We start from the raw sequence: 19,691 nt of genomic DNA on the forward strand, positions 1-19,691 counted from the left end.
CTATCTTCAGGTCAAGCTAACTAGCCCCTGTCAATAAGTCAATGATGCAGTTAAGTTGTTAAACAGTCTAGACAGACGAGGTGTTTCAACCTGCCTTTAAACTCTCTTTTATGATGTTTTAACTGCTACAGCTTTAAACTGGAATTAACTAAACCTTTTTTTTCAAATGGAAACTTTTGCAAACACACTAAAACTAAGAGCTCAGTTTTATGCGAGTTCATTAAAGAATTTTTTAATGGTTTCAAAGACAGCAATGATAGTTATGGAGGAGCACATTGATACTGCAGAATCTATACATTGATGCTTATAAGTAACTACTTGTTTGCTATAGATTCCTCTGCAAAACAACACTGACATTGACAACAATACAATTTATTTATAATGCGCTTTTCCAAAATCCAAAGCACTACAACAACAGAGAAAATCAAACATGAAATAAAATTCAAGGTTTCAACATAGAAAAATTATAAATACATACAAATTATATTAATACAAAATGTGGGTTTCTGCATCACTATCAAATGTTTTAATATTTTAAAAATATCCCTGATATCAGACCTAGGGTGGCTGGGAAGTGCAAAACAACATTACAAAGTGTGAAACTTTGTCATAAGACACAATTACATAGGAAAAATGATTTTACCAAGGACGAAACAAACGTATATTTTAGAAGAAAAAAAATTGACAAGACACAAAACACTTTTACCCATACCTGAAACTAATTTACAATGACAGATTCTTTACGGAAAGGGAATGTACCACACACCGAAAATATCAGCTCGTGTGTGACTTTGTACACAGGGTTTACAACTATGAAAACCATGGTTTGACCAACTGCAATAAAACATCGGTTTGTCATCCTTCTGAGAAAATATCAGTGTGAGAGCTTGTAGAAACATGTAAACGCGAGTACATGAAAACAAGTGAACACAAGTCCACAACCAAAGCACGACATATGTTGACTGATAACAATATCAAAATCGACCTTAACGTGTAGTCCTGAATAGCTTAGTTAGATAGGTCGATTGATACTCGCGCTGAACTTTTTGACTTGGGTTTGAATCCAGTTGATGACATGTTAATTATAATTATTTCTTCACATTAATTTTAGGTATAAACACTTTGCTGTTACACAAATATTAAATTGTTTACAATGTTTACAATGAAACTGACACCAAGTAATTAGAATATTTATTTGGTATGGGTATGTTTTGTTGTTGTGAAAACGCTATAATGCTGACTTTGTTCAGTTTACTTTTAAGAGTCCTCAAGCAGATGTTTACACAGTGTAAACTTGACATCATGTCCACTATTACAGTGTACGAGTGGCCCTCGTTAAAATATTGAATGCATTGATGCAGTATGTCTGCGTCTTTTAGAAACTCCAAACACCGACCACATGTAAAGCAAAACCGCGTCAAGCTGCTTATGAGTTTTCCACAAAACCGGCAAAAAAATCCTTGACCGCAGTCCATGTTCGGTCACCATAAACTTAATTTACGCCATGTACTTCACAACACGAATTTACAGCGTTCACCACCAACGACAACAACACTTTTGATGTGTGGTACATTCCCTTTCCGTTAAGAATCTGTCATTGTAAATTTGTTTCAGGACTGGTAAAAGCAGTTTGTCTTGTTCAGTTTTTTTTCTAAACTGTTAATTTGTTTCGCCCTTAGTAAAATCATTTTCTTATATAACTGTGTCTTATGATAGGCAAAAATGTTTTTCAAAATGTACTTTTCTTGTTCTTCGTAAAAGTGTTTCACACTTTGTAACGTTGTTTTGCATTTCCCGGCCACTGTAGAGACCCCCCAGTTTCTCGCAATTCCACCACTGAATCTAATGCAAAATCAACAAAAAGATGCAAGTTTTTGCAATCCTACAAAATTTTTTATTTAAACTCAAAATAAGCGCAAACAATTTAAATAGTCTCATAAAGCATCCAATTTTAAACCATATAATCAAATTATCTTTAAGTATGCAATTAATTGCTTTACATGACGTATAGACATTGCATATGCAGCGCACGTGATATATTACATGGCGCACTTACAGTACGCTTGTAGTATGAGTGCAAAGCATCACTTTAAATCATTCCTACTGTTCAATGAGCGCAAACTGTCATCGTTTATTAAAGACGCAAACCCCTCACTGCACAACAGCTGCATCTTCAGCAAACCTCCTAATTCCTGCAGCACAAGAACTTTTATGATAATTTATAAGCGTCAAAAGTTATGGATCTGTTCTGCAAAATATTTAGCTTAGTTTCACTGCATCCCAAATGACTTAAAACAATATAACTAAAGCAATCGCCAGTGTATGGAGCAAGAGCGATTCTCTTTTTGTTAAACTAAACAGCTGCATCATCGATGATGCAAGCGTGATCACGTTCGGAAGGCAATCAGCAATATGATTGCAGGCTGTCTTAGGAGAATGGAGGGGGGGCTGGACACAATCGCGCTTCGGCAAAGTTCAAGGCTGTACTTAGTGTGAGCCCTGAGTTACATTACAATACATGGAATGGAGGGTTGGGGGGAGTTTTCAGCTTGTGCAGAAAACAGACGCAGATGAAGCATGAGTGATTTACATGTGAAGTCCTAACAAAGATGAGATATAAAGATCCTGTGGTGCAAATTGGGCGTTTTGTGTGTTTGACGCACTTCAGACTGCAAAAAAGAGGGAAACATCTAACAAACGGAGCAATGGTATAGGCAAATGGAGATTGACGGTGGATGTGACCGAATCGAAGGACATTACTTGTGCTTTACATGCATGGCTGGTATTATGATGTGCATCAAATTAAATCAATAAATTTCGTTTATTTCCTTTCCTGCATTGACGAGTTTTACGGCAATTTGTGTTTTAATTTTATTACAGTAGGGACGCCTATGTTTGAAATGATGCCAGATTCTTCAGGAGTGAAATGTGACAAAGTAAGATCATGGGTAAAAAAAAACAAGAGTTATACAAACATTCCTTTGGCTTAATCCCTACTGTTTTAAATCTTGTCTTGACAAAAGACCAAAATGAAGCAGCTTTATTTTTATGATTTGTGTCATTGTTTCAGATTGCACGTTCAGTGTGATCAAGGTCTAAATTAGAGATGAAGTAGGGTTCGCAGGCCAAAATTGGCCCATTGTAATCTTTGATTTGGCTCGCCATCCCATCCCATCTAAGAAGAGAGTGAGAATTATGGAGTGTTGGGGCAAATGTCTTCAAATTCGAAATGACGATCTCTTTTAAAGTAACTTTTTAAATTTTTTTTCTTTAATGCTGCGCTTCAAAAAGCAAACTGAAATGAAATGTTTCAATGAAATGTTGTAAATGAATATGATTTTTAAAAATGTAAATAGTGTCACTCGATGAATAGAGAACTATGCAGAAAACTATGCAAATCTAGGCAAAAACTAGTGTAATTCTGTTTTAAATATGATTGTTTTGTTTTTACTTCAATAAGGTCACAATAAAATGTAATGTATGCTGTATTAGTTAATATAAAGCAATGTTTTCTAGTAATTTTTAAATAATATTAAATAAGCTAGGGTTGGTATAGCATGATCGCCTCACAGCAAGAAGGTCGCTGGTTTAAGCCTTGGTGAGGTCAGTAGGCATTTCTATGAGGAGTTTGCATGTTCTCCCCATGTTGGCGAGGGTTTCCTCTGGGTGCTTCGGTTTCCCTCACAGTCCAAAAATATGTGGTATAGATGAATTGGGTAAGCTAAATAGTCCGTAGTGCGTGTGGGGGATGAGTGTGTATGGATGCTTCCCAGTACTGGGTTGCGGCTGGAAGGGCTTCTGCTGCATAAAACATAGGCTGGATAAATTGGCGGTTCATTCCGCTGTGGCGATCCCAGATTAATAAAGGGACTAAGCCGAAAAGTAAATGAATAAGAAAATGAATGAATGAATGAATGAATGAATGAATGACTTAGGAAATTACCCAATGCAACTTTATGTACCTTGGCCCAGTTTGACCAAGTTTGGTTTTTGGCTCTTCATATGAAAAAGTTTGGGCACCCATGGCCTAAATGACACCGGAATGTTCATAATGAATGCAAATACCAATACGTTAAAATTATTTCCACAATAAAACTCTACTTTTGCATTTCTCAACGTCAAAAATAGCCTTGACCAGCAACGATTATAGTTGGCAATCAATCAACCTTTGAAACAATCTTCAAGCATAATATCAAATTAAGTGGAGGAAGGGGAGAAAGACAACAAAGCGCAGGCTGTAGTTATTGTTTCTTCTCTTTAGCAGTGCAGGGGAGATTGGCTGGGAACGACCCCTGCTCTGTCAGTAATCCATCAAACGCAAGGGCCTGTTTGGATTGGGAACCGTTTCCATGCGACTCTCGTAACTTCACTGTAAGAGCTGGCTTACAATGGAAACTGCTTAGCGGCTAAGTGATATCGCACTAGAGACTAAAAATAAATCTGAATCAAAAAAACGTTCCAGGCAAGATTTACTAGCATTACGGCTACAGTGGATAAAAAGCTGAGGTTTTCTTGCACAATTAAGCTATTGGCGCCTTTTTCAAACAATGAATATTTGATTTTGTTTAAATGTCATGGATCAACACTGAAAAACGATAAATAGCATCCAACGAGAATGTGTGCGTCATCAAAATGCTAGCTTTGTCAAGAGCCAAAAAATGCTCAAAGTGAGCCAAGTTTCACATCTCTACAATCCTTGGAGTTAAATAGCCCCTAACGTCTTTCAACCTGCCAAATATGCAGGATTAAGCAGGACTCCTTGGACGAACTGGGAATTTTTCGAATACCGAACAAAGTCATGCAAAGTTTAGACTTAGAAAGGTGGGGATACGCACTCACCTTTGACCCTGGGAACGACTTGCTCTTTTTGGCATCAGAGAAGGTCAATGTTAATGAGCTGCTGGGTAATGTGGGCAGCTTCAGATGTGGCCCGAACAAAGAAGTGGACCCTTCCTGCATTACCATTACCTAAAGTGAGGAACGCAAATAGACACTATGTTGAGCAAGGTAAATAATTACTGCAGGTTACTGCTATAACTTTTTATACAATGTAGACTGTGTCAAATCAAGCCAGAATTAAACATGCAAAAAGCAATATGGCATGAAGTTTGAGCAATATGAAACTAGTTAAGCACATCAAGCAGTTCCAGAAAGGGAGTTTAGATTAGATCACCTGTCTGGTTTTGGAGACATGTCATGCTCTTATGCCCCATATGCTGATGCTTATGTGTTTTGGATATGACTCAGTTTTTTCACCACACTTCATTATTATTGTTCATTTATCAGTTTGCTGAAAATTAGAACTGAATTTATAAATAGTTTTGAAAAATCTTTGCACTTAACAAATGAAATTAAATATGTAGGCTAATGGATGTCTTCAGTAGAGTGAGTTTCCACTGTTTCCTTACTCCACGAAAGTAAGAGTAAAGTAAAGGAGTGAAGTAAAGGGTACAAATAAAGAGAAAGTGAAGAGGCCGAACGGAGGAGGCTGTTCTTTATCCTCACACTGCAGATGGTCTGTTTAACTGTTTTCTAGATAGTGAAGTGTTCAGTTTTTCCACTTACAAAGTCTGCAATGTAAATAGCAATGCACTATGACACGATGCAACTGGCTCTTAAAGGGAATAGGAGATGAAAATCTGATTATTTTAATGCACGTTATGCTCAAAACCCACCCACAACGCATTTAGAGAATAAGCATACCTAAAGTGGAATCGGACACAGCCTTAATGCTTTTGTGGCATGTGCTTTAGACCTAAAATAGAGCCCTTAGTTTTTTTGTTCCTATGGATGGATGTCAATGGCTGCAACGTCCTTCAGAATATCTTGTTTTGCGTTTTACAGAAAAAAGTTTGGAACCACTTGAGTGTCAGCAAACAGCTCAGAAATGTTCATTTTAGAGTAAACAATCCATTCAATGCAGAAACACAGTAAATAAAGTTTATCCTTACCTTTGAGTCCTCTGAAGATCTTTTGTGAGGATCCCGTTGCTGTGAAGGACAAAAGTATAGAAATTTTACATCTAAGAAATGATATATGAATCAACACTAATCACCCCACACGCACACACGCACACGAACACACATTCTTGGCAAAAAAGCACTCTGCTTAACTCCTTGGCCTGATGTAATGACAAAATGCCTTTCAACAGCCAAAACAATCAGGTAAATTGGAAAGGACCTTTTGTCAGTCACCACCTCACTAAATTGATATTGCCCTAGCGAATGGTTCTCTCTTAATTAAAACAACTTCCCGCACAACTGCCCGTTTGCCAATAAACTGTGTCAATTCCTGCCATGCCTCATCTGTAAGCCAGACAAGCACCAAGGGAGACGGTGTGTCAAATCCCTGCCGTAAAATATCTGAATTACTGGAACGAGGTGAGAGATGCCGAGCTGAAACTACAGTGAATAATCGCTTCTTTAAGGGGTAGTTGACTCAAAATAACAATTCTGGCAACATTTAGTCAGCCTTCACTTGTTCTGAAACCACTGAGTTTCTTTCTTCCGTTAAACACACACACAAAACAGATATTTTGTTGCGACTGTTAGCCATTGACCTTCATGGTTTAGTTTCATCTTCTAAAAATATCTGTAAATTTGCAGTTTTCTAGATTTTTTGATTCATGTTGTTATTTTTCCCCATTTATTTATGGTTTTGAATTGCATTATGGAATCTTTCTTTCAACAACTTTTAACCTTTTGTTAGACTTTAATTTAGATTTTTAAGATTAAAGTCTGGGTTGGAGTTGTATATAACGCTACCAAAACCTTGTAATAAACTGCCAGAACATTTTCTGATATTTTACAGACTTATTTCTCTATATGTTATTTCTTAGTCATAATATTATTTCAAACTACTAAAATGTCAATAAAAGTCACTTTGTTAAACTGTAGATTTAAATTTTCAACATTAACAATCAACAGAGCAGTAATCAAGGCCCTATAATGCAATTTAAAACTGTAAATAAACAGAAAACACTTGTGAATCACGAAAAAACAAAGCTGTTCATTAGTTATTTTTACAGAGCACAATTGATGTCAGTTGTCACCAGTTTACAATATTTTTCAAAGCGTCTTCTTTTGTGTTCAACAGAAAAAAAAACATCCAAAAAGTTTGTAACCAATTATGGGTGAGTAAATGATAAAATTTTAACATGTGCGTAAACGGTTTCTTTTTAAAAAAATTTTTATCTAAAAAAAAAGTGCAGTAAACAACATACAAGTAAACACAGAAAACAAAATGTAAACAACAACAGAAAAAAAATGAAAATAACAGGAATGTGTATAAACCACAATGACAATTAGAATAATATTGATAGTATTTAAATAGTATTAGTCATTTATTGTCATAATAATATCAATATTTTTATTAATAATGATAATAATAATAATTATTATTATTATGTACTACTACTACTACTACCACTGATACTACTACTACTACTACTAGTATTAGTAAAAATAATACCACTACTAGCAATAATAGTAATAATACCAATAATAATAATAATAATGCTAAGAACAACAACAACCACTTATAGTTGTAGTAGTAGCACAAGTAGTAGTGGTACTAATAGTATGAGGAGGAGGAGGAGGAGGAGGAGTAATCAGTCACGTGCACACATAGGGCACACCAACCCATATTTTGTGATGATTGCAACAGTGATAATAATTGTCGACATCATATAACAATAGTAATAATGGAGGAAAAAATAATAATAATAATAGTGACACATACCCAAACACATATCACGTTAATGCTAGATTTCTAGATTAATGCTAGACTTTTTCCCATTCATATGTTACTATCAAGTGTGCCGCAAGCCTACGTTTGAGTGAAGGTTTCGGCCGTTAGATCGCCCCCTGGGGGCTGGCTGCAGTACAAGTCATAAAGCCCGCCTCCTCCGTGTTAATGAAGGAGACTTGAGCCCAAATAAAAAAAAATATTACACTTGCAATAAAATGTTCCGAAAGATAGTTCTGGTCGATTAAGGCACTGGTTATTGTGCTGAAATAGGTGCAGATCTTCATTTTTGTAAACAGTTTGTTTTTAGCAGTAATTTAATGCTGGGCGTGTCATCGTGATTGACAGCTGTGATTGACAGTTTCTCAAAGCGCGGCGTCTGAGCTTCGGCAGGAGACTGAAGTAGACTGAAATGTTATTATTCGATTTCTGTGTTATTTTACCATGACAAAATGAGTTCAGCAGTAAACTATAGTTTCTGACATACATGATCCTGGTGGAATACTGTTTATTCGCTAAGTTCAGGGCTTTTTTCGGGCTTTATTAGTTTGCTGATACACGCCTAGCCACCCAGATAGCAAAACACAGTTCCGGCTAGATTCTCGCCTGCCGGAGACTTATCTCTTAGAGCTCAGACTGACTAATGTTACCTCTGCTGGACCTACTCCGGATGCCTGGACTCACTGCCCGATTCCAGTCCGAGTCAATCGAGCCAGATGCGGCGGCCGAGCGAGCAGGCGCTGCTGCATGCGAGCCGGAATCAGCCCGCGACGCCGTGAGTAAGTTATGCGCTGCGGCCTGGAGCTGGCGCGATTGAATATATAAAACCCTCATATTTGTTAACGTTATTACATCCATTTGTGTTGATATGACAGCAAACGCATGCTGAGAAGTTCGGGGGGCGTAGTTGATTTTACATAAAGCGTTTGATTGGAAGCTCGACTCTGCTCATTTTCGCGGCTCCTCCTCTGGCTCCATCAGACAGTCCTTCTGCGCATGTCTGGCTCCAATTTCAGCAGTCTTTTGCGACAGTTTGTGCCCGTCAAGCAGGCGTTTTGCCCTCAAGGCGTTCAATGGGAAAAAGGGCTGTCGCGTCGTCCATATTTTTTACAGTCATTGGTTACTATACTACACATATATATACGCCTAATCTTTAGTGGTGCATTTAAAGCAACATGCAACATCCATCCATCCATCTATCTATCTACCTACAGTATCTGACTATCGATCCATCCATCCATCCATATAGGCTGGTAAAAGTGTATATACACTAGATGCGGAAGAAGCGTCAAGCACAAGTCATTTACATGTTAAGTCAATGCTAAGATGCGAATAGACATCCTGCTGCGCAATACGCGCGAATGAGGCAGCGCGAATGGTATGATTCGCACAAATGTAGGGGCACGAGTTGAGCTTCTGAACTTCAGCAGACATTTGCGCCGCATTAACCAATCAGGAGCCTTCTCTCATAGGGGCATGATTATGAAGTAGCGCCTGTTGTTGGTGTCCCAGGGGGGAATCCTCCAGCCGACACCGAACAACAGTTAATCAAACTTCCATCGTCCGGGTTAAGTTTCTGGAGGAGTTGATGAACTCACAGAGCTGGGTGCACCTCTGAAAGGATCTAGTGGACTCAGACACTGCTCCAAATGAATCTACGCTTTTTTTAGCCTTCATAAAAGGACATAAACACAGTTATTCTCTTAATAAAATCCAATTTGTGAATCCGCGTCTACTGCTCAATGAATTTGAAGCACGAATAAAGCGAGCAAACTCAAATGTTCATGCATCTATTTACATGCAAATAGCACGATTTATCTGAGCGTTCCACATCTGATGTGAACACAGCATTACAGTTACTCTTTTATTTAATCACCAATTTTATTTATTTATTTATTTATTTTTAACCAGAAATGACAGAGCTTCTACCAAAAGACAGTATGACGATGTAAAAGAGGCATCATTGTGGAAAAAATATATATATTCCTCAGATTTTCATACTTTCCAGTATTTGCCAAAGGTATGAATAATTTCAGGCTTGACTGTAACTATAATTAATAAATAATAGTGTGACAGAGCTTTCCCTTTATGGGTAAAAGCATTGCATGCTAACGTGCTTTTAGGTGCTGTTGAAACATCAAAATACATCCAAGATCAACAGTGTGTTCAAATACAAAGCAGTTGATTCATAAAAGCGCGTGTGTGTGTGACAGTTTGGCTGGTGTCCAAACACAACTCGGGTTTCCTGCAGTGACAGACGGTCATGTAAAGACAAGTTTGATCAAATGCTGTAAAGTTACTTATTGTCTTGGTTGATGGGAACAGTAATTCCATTAGGACTGATTGCCTGACAATGGCTTTCGTCCCTGGAGGACTGTTTGTTAGGAAGAGCACAGACAAGCAACCAGGGACATCCTTGCATTTTTCACCTGTGAACGGAGCCAGGATTTTAAAACCACATGGGGTTACTAGTCACTTACTTTGTTTGAGCATCTATGAGGTTTAGAAGATTCCAGCTAATGAGCCATGTGTGCAACACTCATGAAATAATCTTCTCAATCGTCTTTTAGCGAACATGCATACTGACTCGAGAACTAATTATAGAAGTCGTGATTCGGATCATTAAAAATAAAAGTAAAAGAAATCACTAGAGATATTTCTATTGTTGGATATAGCATTTTTTGCACCCATGACTTCTCTTATAATTCAGCGTGTTTTTAAAATCAATGCAAACTTGATGTTTAATGGCAAGTGTGCTAAACATTCAACAATAGATTGTTGATCAAAGAAATCAGGGTTTTTAAACAGGTTTTTACTCGTTTTCAAACAAGTAAAAAGAGAAAAAAATATTCTAAATATAAAAAAATAAACAAATAATCTATAAATTATTAAAAAAAATGTATACAGTTGAACTGAGAATTATTAGCCCCCCTATTATTTTTTTTCTCAAATTTCTGTTTAATAAAAATAAGATTTTTTCTTCAACACATTTCTAAACATAATAGTTTTAATACCTCATCTCTAATAACTGATTTATTTTATCTTTGCCATGATGAGAGTAAATAATATTTGACTAGATATTTTTCAAGACACTTCTATACAGCTTAAAGAGACATTTAAAGGCTTAACTAGGTTAATTAGGTTAACTAGGCAGGTTAGGGTAATTAGGCAAGTTGTTGTATAACGATGGTTTGTTTTGTAGACTATCGAAAAAGAAAAAGCTTAAAGAGCCTAATAATTTTGACCTTAAAAATGGTTTTAAAAAAATAAAAACTGCTTTTATTCTAGTCGAAATAAAACAAATAAGACTTTCTCTTCAAACTGAATAGTAAAAACTGTCATGTAAATTTGCTTTAATTTTTTTTTTTATTAAATAAAATGTAATTAAATTAAAGTAAATTTGTATTAAAAAACGATTGATGGGAATGCCAAGATGTGCACAAATTTTGAAAATGCGGATAAAAAAACGTATGACTAACATAACTGAGTAGGATAAACCTTTTATTCGATAAGAAAAGATGCACACAAACTACGATGGAAACCCTTTTACCGCACAAACTCCAGCATGCGCATTAAAAAAGTTCATGTGATTTTGTCATAAGAGATCATGTGATGATAAAAATGTGTGTAAATGGACAAACCATCAGGCTGAGTACATTTTAAAACATCTGAGGGTGCTTTCACATCTGTAATTCGATTCATTTGGTCCGGACCAGAGGCAATAAATTATACATTGTTGCATTTTCTGCCGTCTTTGGGTCATTTTCACACCACACTGCTGGCTTTGGTCCGAACCAGTTGAAACAAACCAAAACGGAGTCATCTGACAAAATCCACATCTCTCATTGGCCAGATATTGTTGAACATATTTTCTAAACTGCTTACTGTCAGAATTCATGTGTGGGAAAATGCCAATGAACTCCCGCAAGTAAACAAAACCGGCAGACATAATATGTCGTTCTTACTCTGTATGGACGACTGCGCTGCCTGATTGTATCCCTGCTTTAGACAAACTATACATTGAGAATGAAGCGTGGCTGCAGCCGGAAAACAGTGTTTTAATGCATGGCTCGTCACTTCAGGAGGAGGCGTGAATTAATTTAGCTAAACTGCGACATGGTCATCTTGCGGAAATATTACCAACGATCTATCAGGTGATGTTTTACCCCTCTCTCTGTTGGTTTTCAATTAAAAATATTAAAACATATGTTTAAATAAATAGTGAAATCGGTCATGTATTGGATCAAAACGATTGAAACTTGAATAAAATAATACAAAACTATACAGATGTCCTTTATCATCTTAAAGATTGCATTGAATCAGTGTTTCTCAATCTCGTTTCTGGAAGACCACCAGCTCGGCACATTTCTTGCATCTTCTTAACCAAACACACCTGATTCAGATCATCAGCTCATTGGCACAGACTGTAAGATCTGTAATTTGTATGACAGACAAAGGAGACATCCAAAACATGCTGTGTTGGTGGTCCTCCAGCAACGTGGTTGAGAAACGCAGCATCAAATGACCCATAAAACCTGTTTATTTAGCGCAGTGAAGCTTCTGCTCTTTTATAATTTTCAATCAATCATGTAAGCTTGCATTAAAGCTATATTAACGACCACTCACCCCTCCGGCCTTGAGCAGCTTCCTGCGAAACTCTTCCGTGGGGTTGTTGAAGGTAAGTTTTTCACAGCGCAGGTGATTGACAGGCGGGTGACCCTCCAGATGCAGGAACAGATCGTAGTCGAAGCGCACTTTTTTGGGTTCTTCCTGGTGAAAAGTGACAGGGATATTACATTCGTCCATGTCACAATGGTGTCTGGATGAGTTTTAGGTTACACAACGGGTCGAACTTAGGTTTATACAGGCAATAATCCACAAGAGAGGAAAAACAATACCTTATTTTTAAAGTAAACTTCAATAGGCAAGATAAAGCCAGCGTATCCAGACTCTTCAACTTTATATGGTGGATCTTTGCACACTGCAAAAAGAGCAAAAGACAGACTTCAGCATGAAAAGCATTACTACTTTAAGCAATAAGAGACTAATAGGTGCTATATTGAGAATATAAACACATATTTAGAGTGTTTTAAGGTTGCAACAGTTTTCAGTCTCAAAAATACACCAGTGCCTATAAATACCAACACGTTTTCATTAGGTTTTAGATTACTGTTAACAATTTGCTAGAATTTACAGCAGGGGTGGCCAACCCTGTTCCTGGAGAGCCACCTTCCTGCAGATTTCATTTGCAACCCATATCAAACACACCTGCCGGTAATTATCACGTGGTGTTCAGGTACTAATTAATTGGTTCAGGTGTGTTTGATATGGGTAGCAACCACTGATCTACAGTAACTTGCTGGGAGTTACTTTAGGTATGCAATAACTGAATAATAAAATGTAAAATAGTTCTGCAAAGTCTTTATTTTATGAATAATTCAATGAAATGAATCGTTATAAAAGTTACAAAGGGTACAATTTGTTAGGCCTGAATGCTTTTAAAATGCTTATCTTGAAATGAGAGTATTGTGTATTGTGAATGATCACATTGCGATTTCAATGCTGAAATGATACACTGTGCATTCGTAATCAGTTACCAATATTGTGGGATATACACACATTCCAGTAAGACACCAAAACACTACAAACGCTCACTTCCAAGCCAAATATAAATAATAAAAAATAAAAAAAAACACCCAAATGCACCGTGTGGCCACGTGACCCAAACAATACACATGCGTCTCAAACAGTGACAAGAAAATTAAATGACTTTTTTCCATTCAGTTTTCTTCCATCCCTTATATACACAGTAAAGCACTGCCTCAACCATGTCTCAGGATGGCGCTCTAAAAAAAAACACAGCCTCTCACAGGGACTTATTAACATTTGCTTTAAATGAGCTGTAACATGTAAAACACCGTCCCTCATTAACTGCATTATTTATTCATCTCTATAGGCAAATCCTTAGTGGAAACTTATCGCAACACGTTTCCATCTTTTTTATTTAAAGCCTTTATCAAGACACCATTTATCAAAGTAAACTCCTCTGAAACTTGTTTGGTTTTATTTACACTAATCATTCACCGTCGTCATTTTAAAACAGTAAAACTCCTCAGTGAATAAATTATCTGTGCCTACACTTTAATTTTACAGCCATTTCTTCATCTTCATTCAGAATAACACAGGCTTATTTTTTTTCTTTAAATCTCTTTCTTCTACACCCACTTGAATGTACAAAAGACAAAACGCCAGGCTTGGTCCCAATTAGTGGTTTCAGGATAAACAGGCGGTAGTTTAGGTCAGGTGACGACCCATGGGGACACTTGTTTGTCTCGCTCTCTAAATCCCCAAAGTGCTTCTTAACAGAAGCGCCAATTAGTCAACATGTACTGTTGAGCGTTAATGGACGCGCGGACACCTGCAGAGATATAAGGAGAGGAGGCAGCTCTTTCCTTGAGTTCTTTGATTGAACGAAAAGTACTATTATGTCAAATTAAGTCGCGGTTAAAATGGATCGTGTCACTTGGCAGTTTGTGTTTGATTATTAACCTGAGATTGGTGGACGCTTTTCGATAATGTCTAATCGAACTATTATTATTTTTAAACAGCATTTATTATGCACAGTTAATGTTTGAAATGGCATAAAGATTTACGTTCAAGTTCGTAGCAGGGTTATTATAGAAAAACTGAAAGACTAAAATTATTTTTGTTACTAGAAAAATTCTAATAAAATATATAAGAAATAATTTAAGAAATAAAATAAATATTACTAATGACAACGAGAAAAAAATATTCCAATAACCAAACTAAGAATAAATCGAATTATTATTAAAACCTACAATCTCACATTAACACACATACTCTACGGCAAATTTAGTTCATCCTATTCATCTATAGCGCATGTCTTTGGACTGTGGGGGAAACCGGAGCATTCGGAGAAAATCCACGCAAACACGGGGAGAACTAAAGTAGAGTTATTATGGTTAAAGTATTAAATTATTTTACTAAAAAAATTAAAAACATTTGTGTTACTTGTTTGAATAATTCAAATATTGAAATAAAAATAAATAATTATAAATAGATAAACGTACAAAAAAAATTACAAATAAAGTCTAATTCTTTGTTAGCTAGTTTCACTAGTTTAGATGGTTTACTTTAAATTAAGACTAACATTAGTAAAACTAAAATGACAGTACTTAGAAAAAATATATAACAAATCATTGTAACTTTAGCTACCGTTTGTGACTGAAGTGAAGTTATATTGCATTGGATTATTTAAATAATGAAGACTATGGTGTTATTTTACTTTTAATTTTTCGTTATCATTACCTGAATACTGTTAAGACTGATTTTTATTTCGCTTGTTCCTCGCCGCAGCTGTTGCGCACCTCTCAAAAACAACGACGCATAGTGCAAGCCCTGTGGATGGTCGGCTTGGTAGCGCTGACGAGTGTGGGTGGAAACGATAGCTGCGTGAACCAATTGGAGAGAGTGTTCACAAGTGTCGAGTTACATGTGAAGGAGCTCCAGGTGGAAAGTTTTGTTTTGTGTTTACCTTATGATTAAAGTTGTTGCACGTCCGCCGGTTCCTGCCTCTGAATGAGCAAGTTTGAGCTAATTCTACATTAAGGTAGCGTTCAAAAAAAAAAAAAAAAAAAAAAACACCAGCAAAGAAACTTGACACAGAAGAACATAAACACCTACTGCCAGCTAGCGATTTGGAAGTGTTATTGCAGAGCAACACAAACAGCATCCAGAAGTATAAATGCACGGCAATGCGCAAGGCATGCACCACGGGTCAAACCAATCACTCGACGCAGAAGTATAAACCAGCCTTTAGACTCCTCAGAAAACACTGTATATTTCACTTTTATCTGTAATTTTTCTATATTTTATGAATGACTCACTCCCCTACAGAATAATCCCAAATCAGTCTACTTAATTAACACTTTTTAAATAGAGCTGTTCAAACTACATGGTGAAACTGTATTCATATCGCAGAAAAACAATATATCCCAATGTCATATTTATCTGATATCATGCAGCTCTAATTCAAAGTATTGATAAAAATGGCAATTGTTTTTCTGTAATACAGTCATAAAATTGAGTAATATGTCCGTTAATCTTGAGTGAATAATTAACATTAATACAAATTAATACCTTTTAATGCTGTACAAATATTGTTCATTGTCAGTTCATGTTAACTAATGTGATTTACTCTAATGTAAACAAATGACACCAAATTTTGAAGCTTATAAACCTCAAAATATTTGTTTTTCCTTTAGAAACTAGTAGCCATCTTCATAAACAATTAGAAATGGAAGTAAACCAGTAAAATATGGATGAAATTCAGTATTTAAAAAAGCTGAAACAGTATTTTCTTCAGTAGTATCTTCTTAAAATTCCAATTACGTTTTGTGTCCTTTACAATTTGTGCACAATGACTTAAAAGCATTGCCTCAAACAAATCCTCCCCCTTGAACTTGTGAAATCCAGGGCTCCTTCAGAGAAAGACTCGAGATGCTCTTGTTATTTTCCCCTTCGCTGCTCTCAATGGAAACGCACTCCTACTGACAAAGCTTAACAACAATCTGCATGTTAATGTTCCATAGCGTCGTGCTTCTTTGCGCCCTGAGGCCAGGCGACAACTCTTTAGTGGCGAGACGGTGACTGACCTCCATCCTGAGGTCACCGGATCCCAAAACAACATACGTTACACAAACATATCACAGATTGATGGCCTGGCCAGGTCACGTTTAGTTACCTTCCCTTTAAAAAGTGTCTGTTTAGTGTGCTGATTTCATTCAGTCCCACAAAGACACTGGCAGTGAACAATTATAACTATTAGCAATTCAATTGACTGTCGTTATTATTATTAATCAAAACACTTTGGAGTCGCTCTGTGTTGTGTGTTGTGTGTTGTTTTTGTTGTTGTTATGATCCACAATCTACAGTAAAAGATTACAATCTTTTTAATTTCATAAGTAACAAGCACAACAAGTTTGTTAAAGCAATATTGATGGAATTCAAGGAAAAATGTATCATTTCAGTTAAGAATAAAAGTAAAAGTCCCTCATTTAAGCAACAACACAATTTAGAGGGACAATAGCTGTGTCTCAATTTAGAGGCTGAATCCTCAGAAGGATGCAAACTTCAAAGGTAAGTCCTTTGAAGTCCAAACAGAGTGTTCTCATATGAGATGGTATAGCCTACAGATGACAGATCTCGTCACCTAGCTGCCTATAAAAAGTCATAATAAAATGTGTAAATTTGTAACCTTTTTTTTTTTTTTTTTAAGTGATTTTAAAACTTATTTTAAGCGATCTGAAGGCAAAACAAGGTTTACAGAAACTGGAAATATATTTCCTTTGATCCATACATGCATACATAAAAATGTGAACCGTCTATAAAATCAATTTTAAGTAAGATGCGTCACAATCTTTGTTTTTTTTAACACTTACTTGGCTTTATTGATTTTCAGAGGAAACAAATGTTTCAAACTGATCAAATTATAAAAAATGATGTAGGTAACACTTTACAATAAGGCCTCATTGGTCAGATTTTCATCCTAACATCAGGGTGTCTGCAGGATCTTAAAGTATTAATATCTTAAATTAAAAAGTCTTAAAAAGTCTTAAATTTGCTGATTATTTCAAAAGGGGTCTTCATTTTCCTATGTCCACATAAAGGTACCCAATACGTTTTATTGCAAAGAGATACAATTCACAACAGCTGTAACACAATTTTGTTTTTCTGACACGTCTTTCTGTGGCTCAGCACCAGCCAACGCACCAAAGTTTAGTTAGATTTTTTTTCACGTCATGCTTGTCTAGCTGGATAACAAGTAACACCAGAGACATTACGTTCCTCACTTTCCTCACAAAAGTAGGAGTCTGTAGTGATTTACCCTGCTGTTGCTCCTTTCCTCGCTATCTTTTCTTTAATGTTACCTCCGCTCGTTTTTGCTCCATCCTGTCTATGAGGCACCGAACTCTGCTGGCATTAGTGCGCGAGAGAGGCAGAGTGCGTTCACACAACTAAAGCTATTTTTTTATTTATTTTTTTTTTTTAAATAAGCAAACGTCTCCGCATCGCGCGACACGACAAATCGATCAAGAAATCCGTTGCCAAAGCTTTTAGTATTCAATTTTAATCAATTTAATCAATTCAATGTTGCAGCCCTACCAGCTTTACTTACAAAATGCATATGAAAATCACATTCGATTATGATGCTAACTTAACACGTTATAATGACTTTACTTTAAGTCCTACATACTGTTTTAAGTCAGTTCATTGTAATACATGCTAAAATTACGTGTAAGGCTAATTTGATTTAGCTTAAAAAAAGAAAAGAAAAATGTTGCAAGAAAAAGCTTTATCTATCTAAATAATTAGTTTGCTTTCCATTTTTAAGTTCTTTCTTTCCGTTTTTTTTCTACATATAATTTGGCTCTGTGTCTTCCGGCCCGGCCCTCGTTATGACCCAGTCTCGGTGAAAGGGTAAATGCATTCTGACTGGCATTGTTTTATAATTGGCATGCTGTGTGTGTCTGTCTGTATGTGTGTGTGCGTGCGTAAAAAGGAATGAAAATAACAAAAGTTGGTCTTTTCCAATAAAAGTGTGCAGCTGATTGTGTGTTCTGGCTCTGCTGTAGCTGTTGGCTGAGTTCCTGTTGAGGTCAATGAGTGTATTGTGCACTTCACTCGTACAGTCTGTCTGCCCCCCCTCCATCCCTCTGTAAAATGACCTTTTCATCTTAAAGCAAAAGATCTAGAGTCGAGATAAAGACCAGACAGACTTCAGGTTCAGTCCTGTTTTACTTTTAGTTAAGGTGGATCTACTTTGACCTACATCTCACTTTTTATTACTGAGTTATTCACATCGTGCCACATCAAGGTTTTGCATTTGGATTTATTTATTTATTTAACATTTTATCTTTAGATTTTATTTATTTATTTTACATCTTTTGATTTATTTAATTTACATTTTTTATTTTACATTATATCTTTACATTTTTTATTTATTTTGTTTTCTTACTTTTTATTTATTTAACATTTTATCTTTTTAATTATTAATTTTTTATTTTTAGATTTAATTAATTAATTAATTTACATTAAATTTTATCTTTAGATTCCGTTTATTTTGCATTATATCTTTAGATTTTTATTTATTTTATGTCTTCTTTTTATTTATTTATTTTAATTTTATTTATTTTAAATTCATTTTTTATTTATTTATTTTACATTTATTTATTTTACATTTTATCTTTTTAATTATTTATTTTTTTATCTTTAGATTTTATTTATTTATTTTAAATTTATCTTTAGATTCTATTTATTTAGTATTATATCTTTAAATTTTTATCTATTTTATGTCTTCTTTTTATTTATTTATTTTATTTTTAGTTATTTTACATTCATTTCTTTTATTTATTTATTTTACATTTGATCTTTTTAATTATTTATTTTTTTATCTTTAGAGTTTATTTATTTATTTATTTAAAATTTTATCTTTAGATTCTATTTATTTAGTATTGTTTCTTTAGATTTTTATCTATTTTATGTTTTCTTTTTTATTTATTTATTTTATATTTATTTATTTATTTACATTATATTTTTAGATTTATTTATTGTTTATTTTTAGGTTGTATTCATTTATTTTAAATTATTTCTTTAGATTTTATTATATTTGATTTGATTTTTTTTAGATTTGTTAACTTATTTTATGTTTTCTTAAAATGTATTTATTTATTTACTTTATATTTAGATATTTAGTTTACATTTTATCTTTAGATTTATTAATATATTTATTTTATAATCTTTAGATTTTATTTATTTTCCGTTTTGTTTTAAAATTTTATTTATTTATTAAAAACTTTGTTTTAACTTTAGATTTTCTTTTTCTTTCTTTCTTTCTTTCTTTCTTTCTTTCTTTCTCTTTCTTT

The 19,691-nt window shown here is 35.0% G+C and overlaps 1 protein-coding gene across 4 annotated transcripts in view; it reads right to left on the bottom strand.

The window, feature by feature from the left end:
- mllt3 (MLLT3 super elongation complex subunit) overlaps nucleotides 1-19,691 on the bottom strand; it is a 104,820-nt gene that overhangs the window by 36,344 nt on the left and 48,785 nt on the right. For all 4 annotated transcript variants that reach the window (NM_001017819.1, XM_087259332.1, XM_087259334.1 and 1 more), the window contains 4 exon segments: nucleotides 4,840-4,968; nucleotides 5,952-5,990; nucleotides 12,373-12,516; nucleotides 12,645-12,727. In NM_001017819.1, coding sequence (NP_001017819.1) covers nucleotides 4,840-4,968; nucleotides 5,952-5,990; nucleotides 12,373-12,516; nucleotides 12,645-12,727 — 395 coding nt within the window.

Source organism: Danio rerio, chromosome 7, assembly GCF_052040795.2.
Source record: "Danio rerio strain M-AB ecotype USA chromosome 7, GRCz13ab, whole genome shotgun sequence".
Taxonomy (NCBI): Eukaryota; Metazoa; Chordata; class Actinopteri; order Cypriniformes; family Danionidae; genus Danio; species Danio rerio.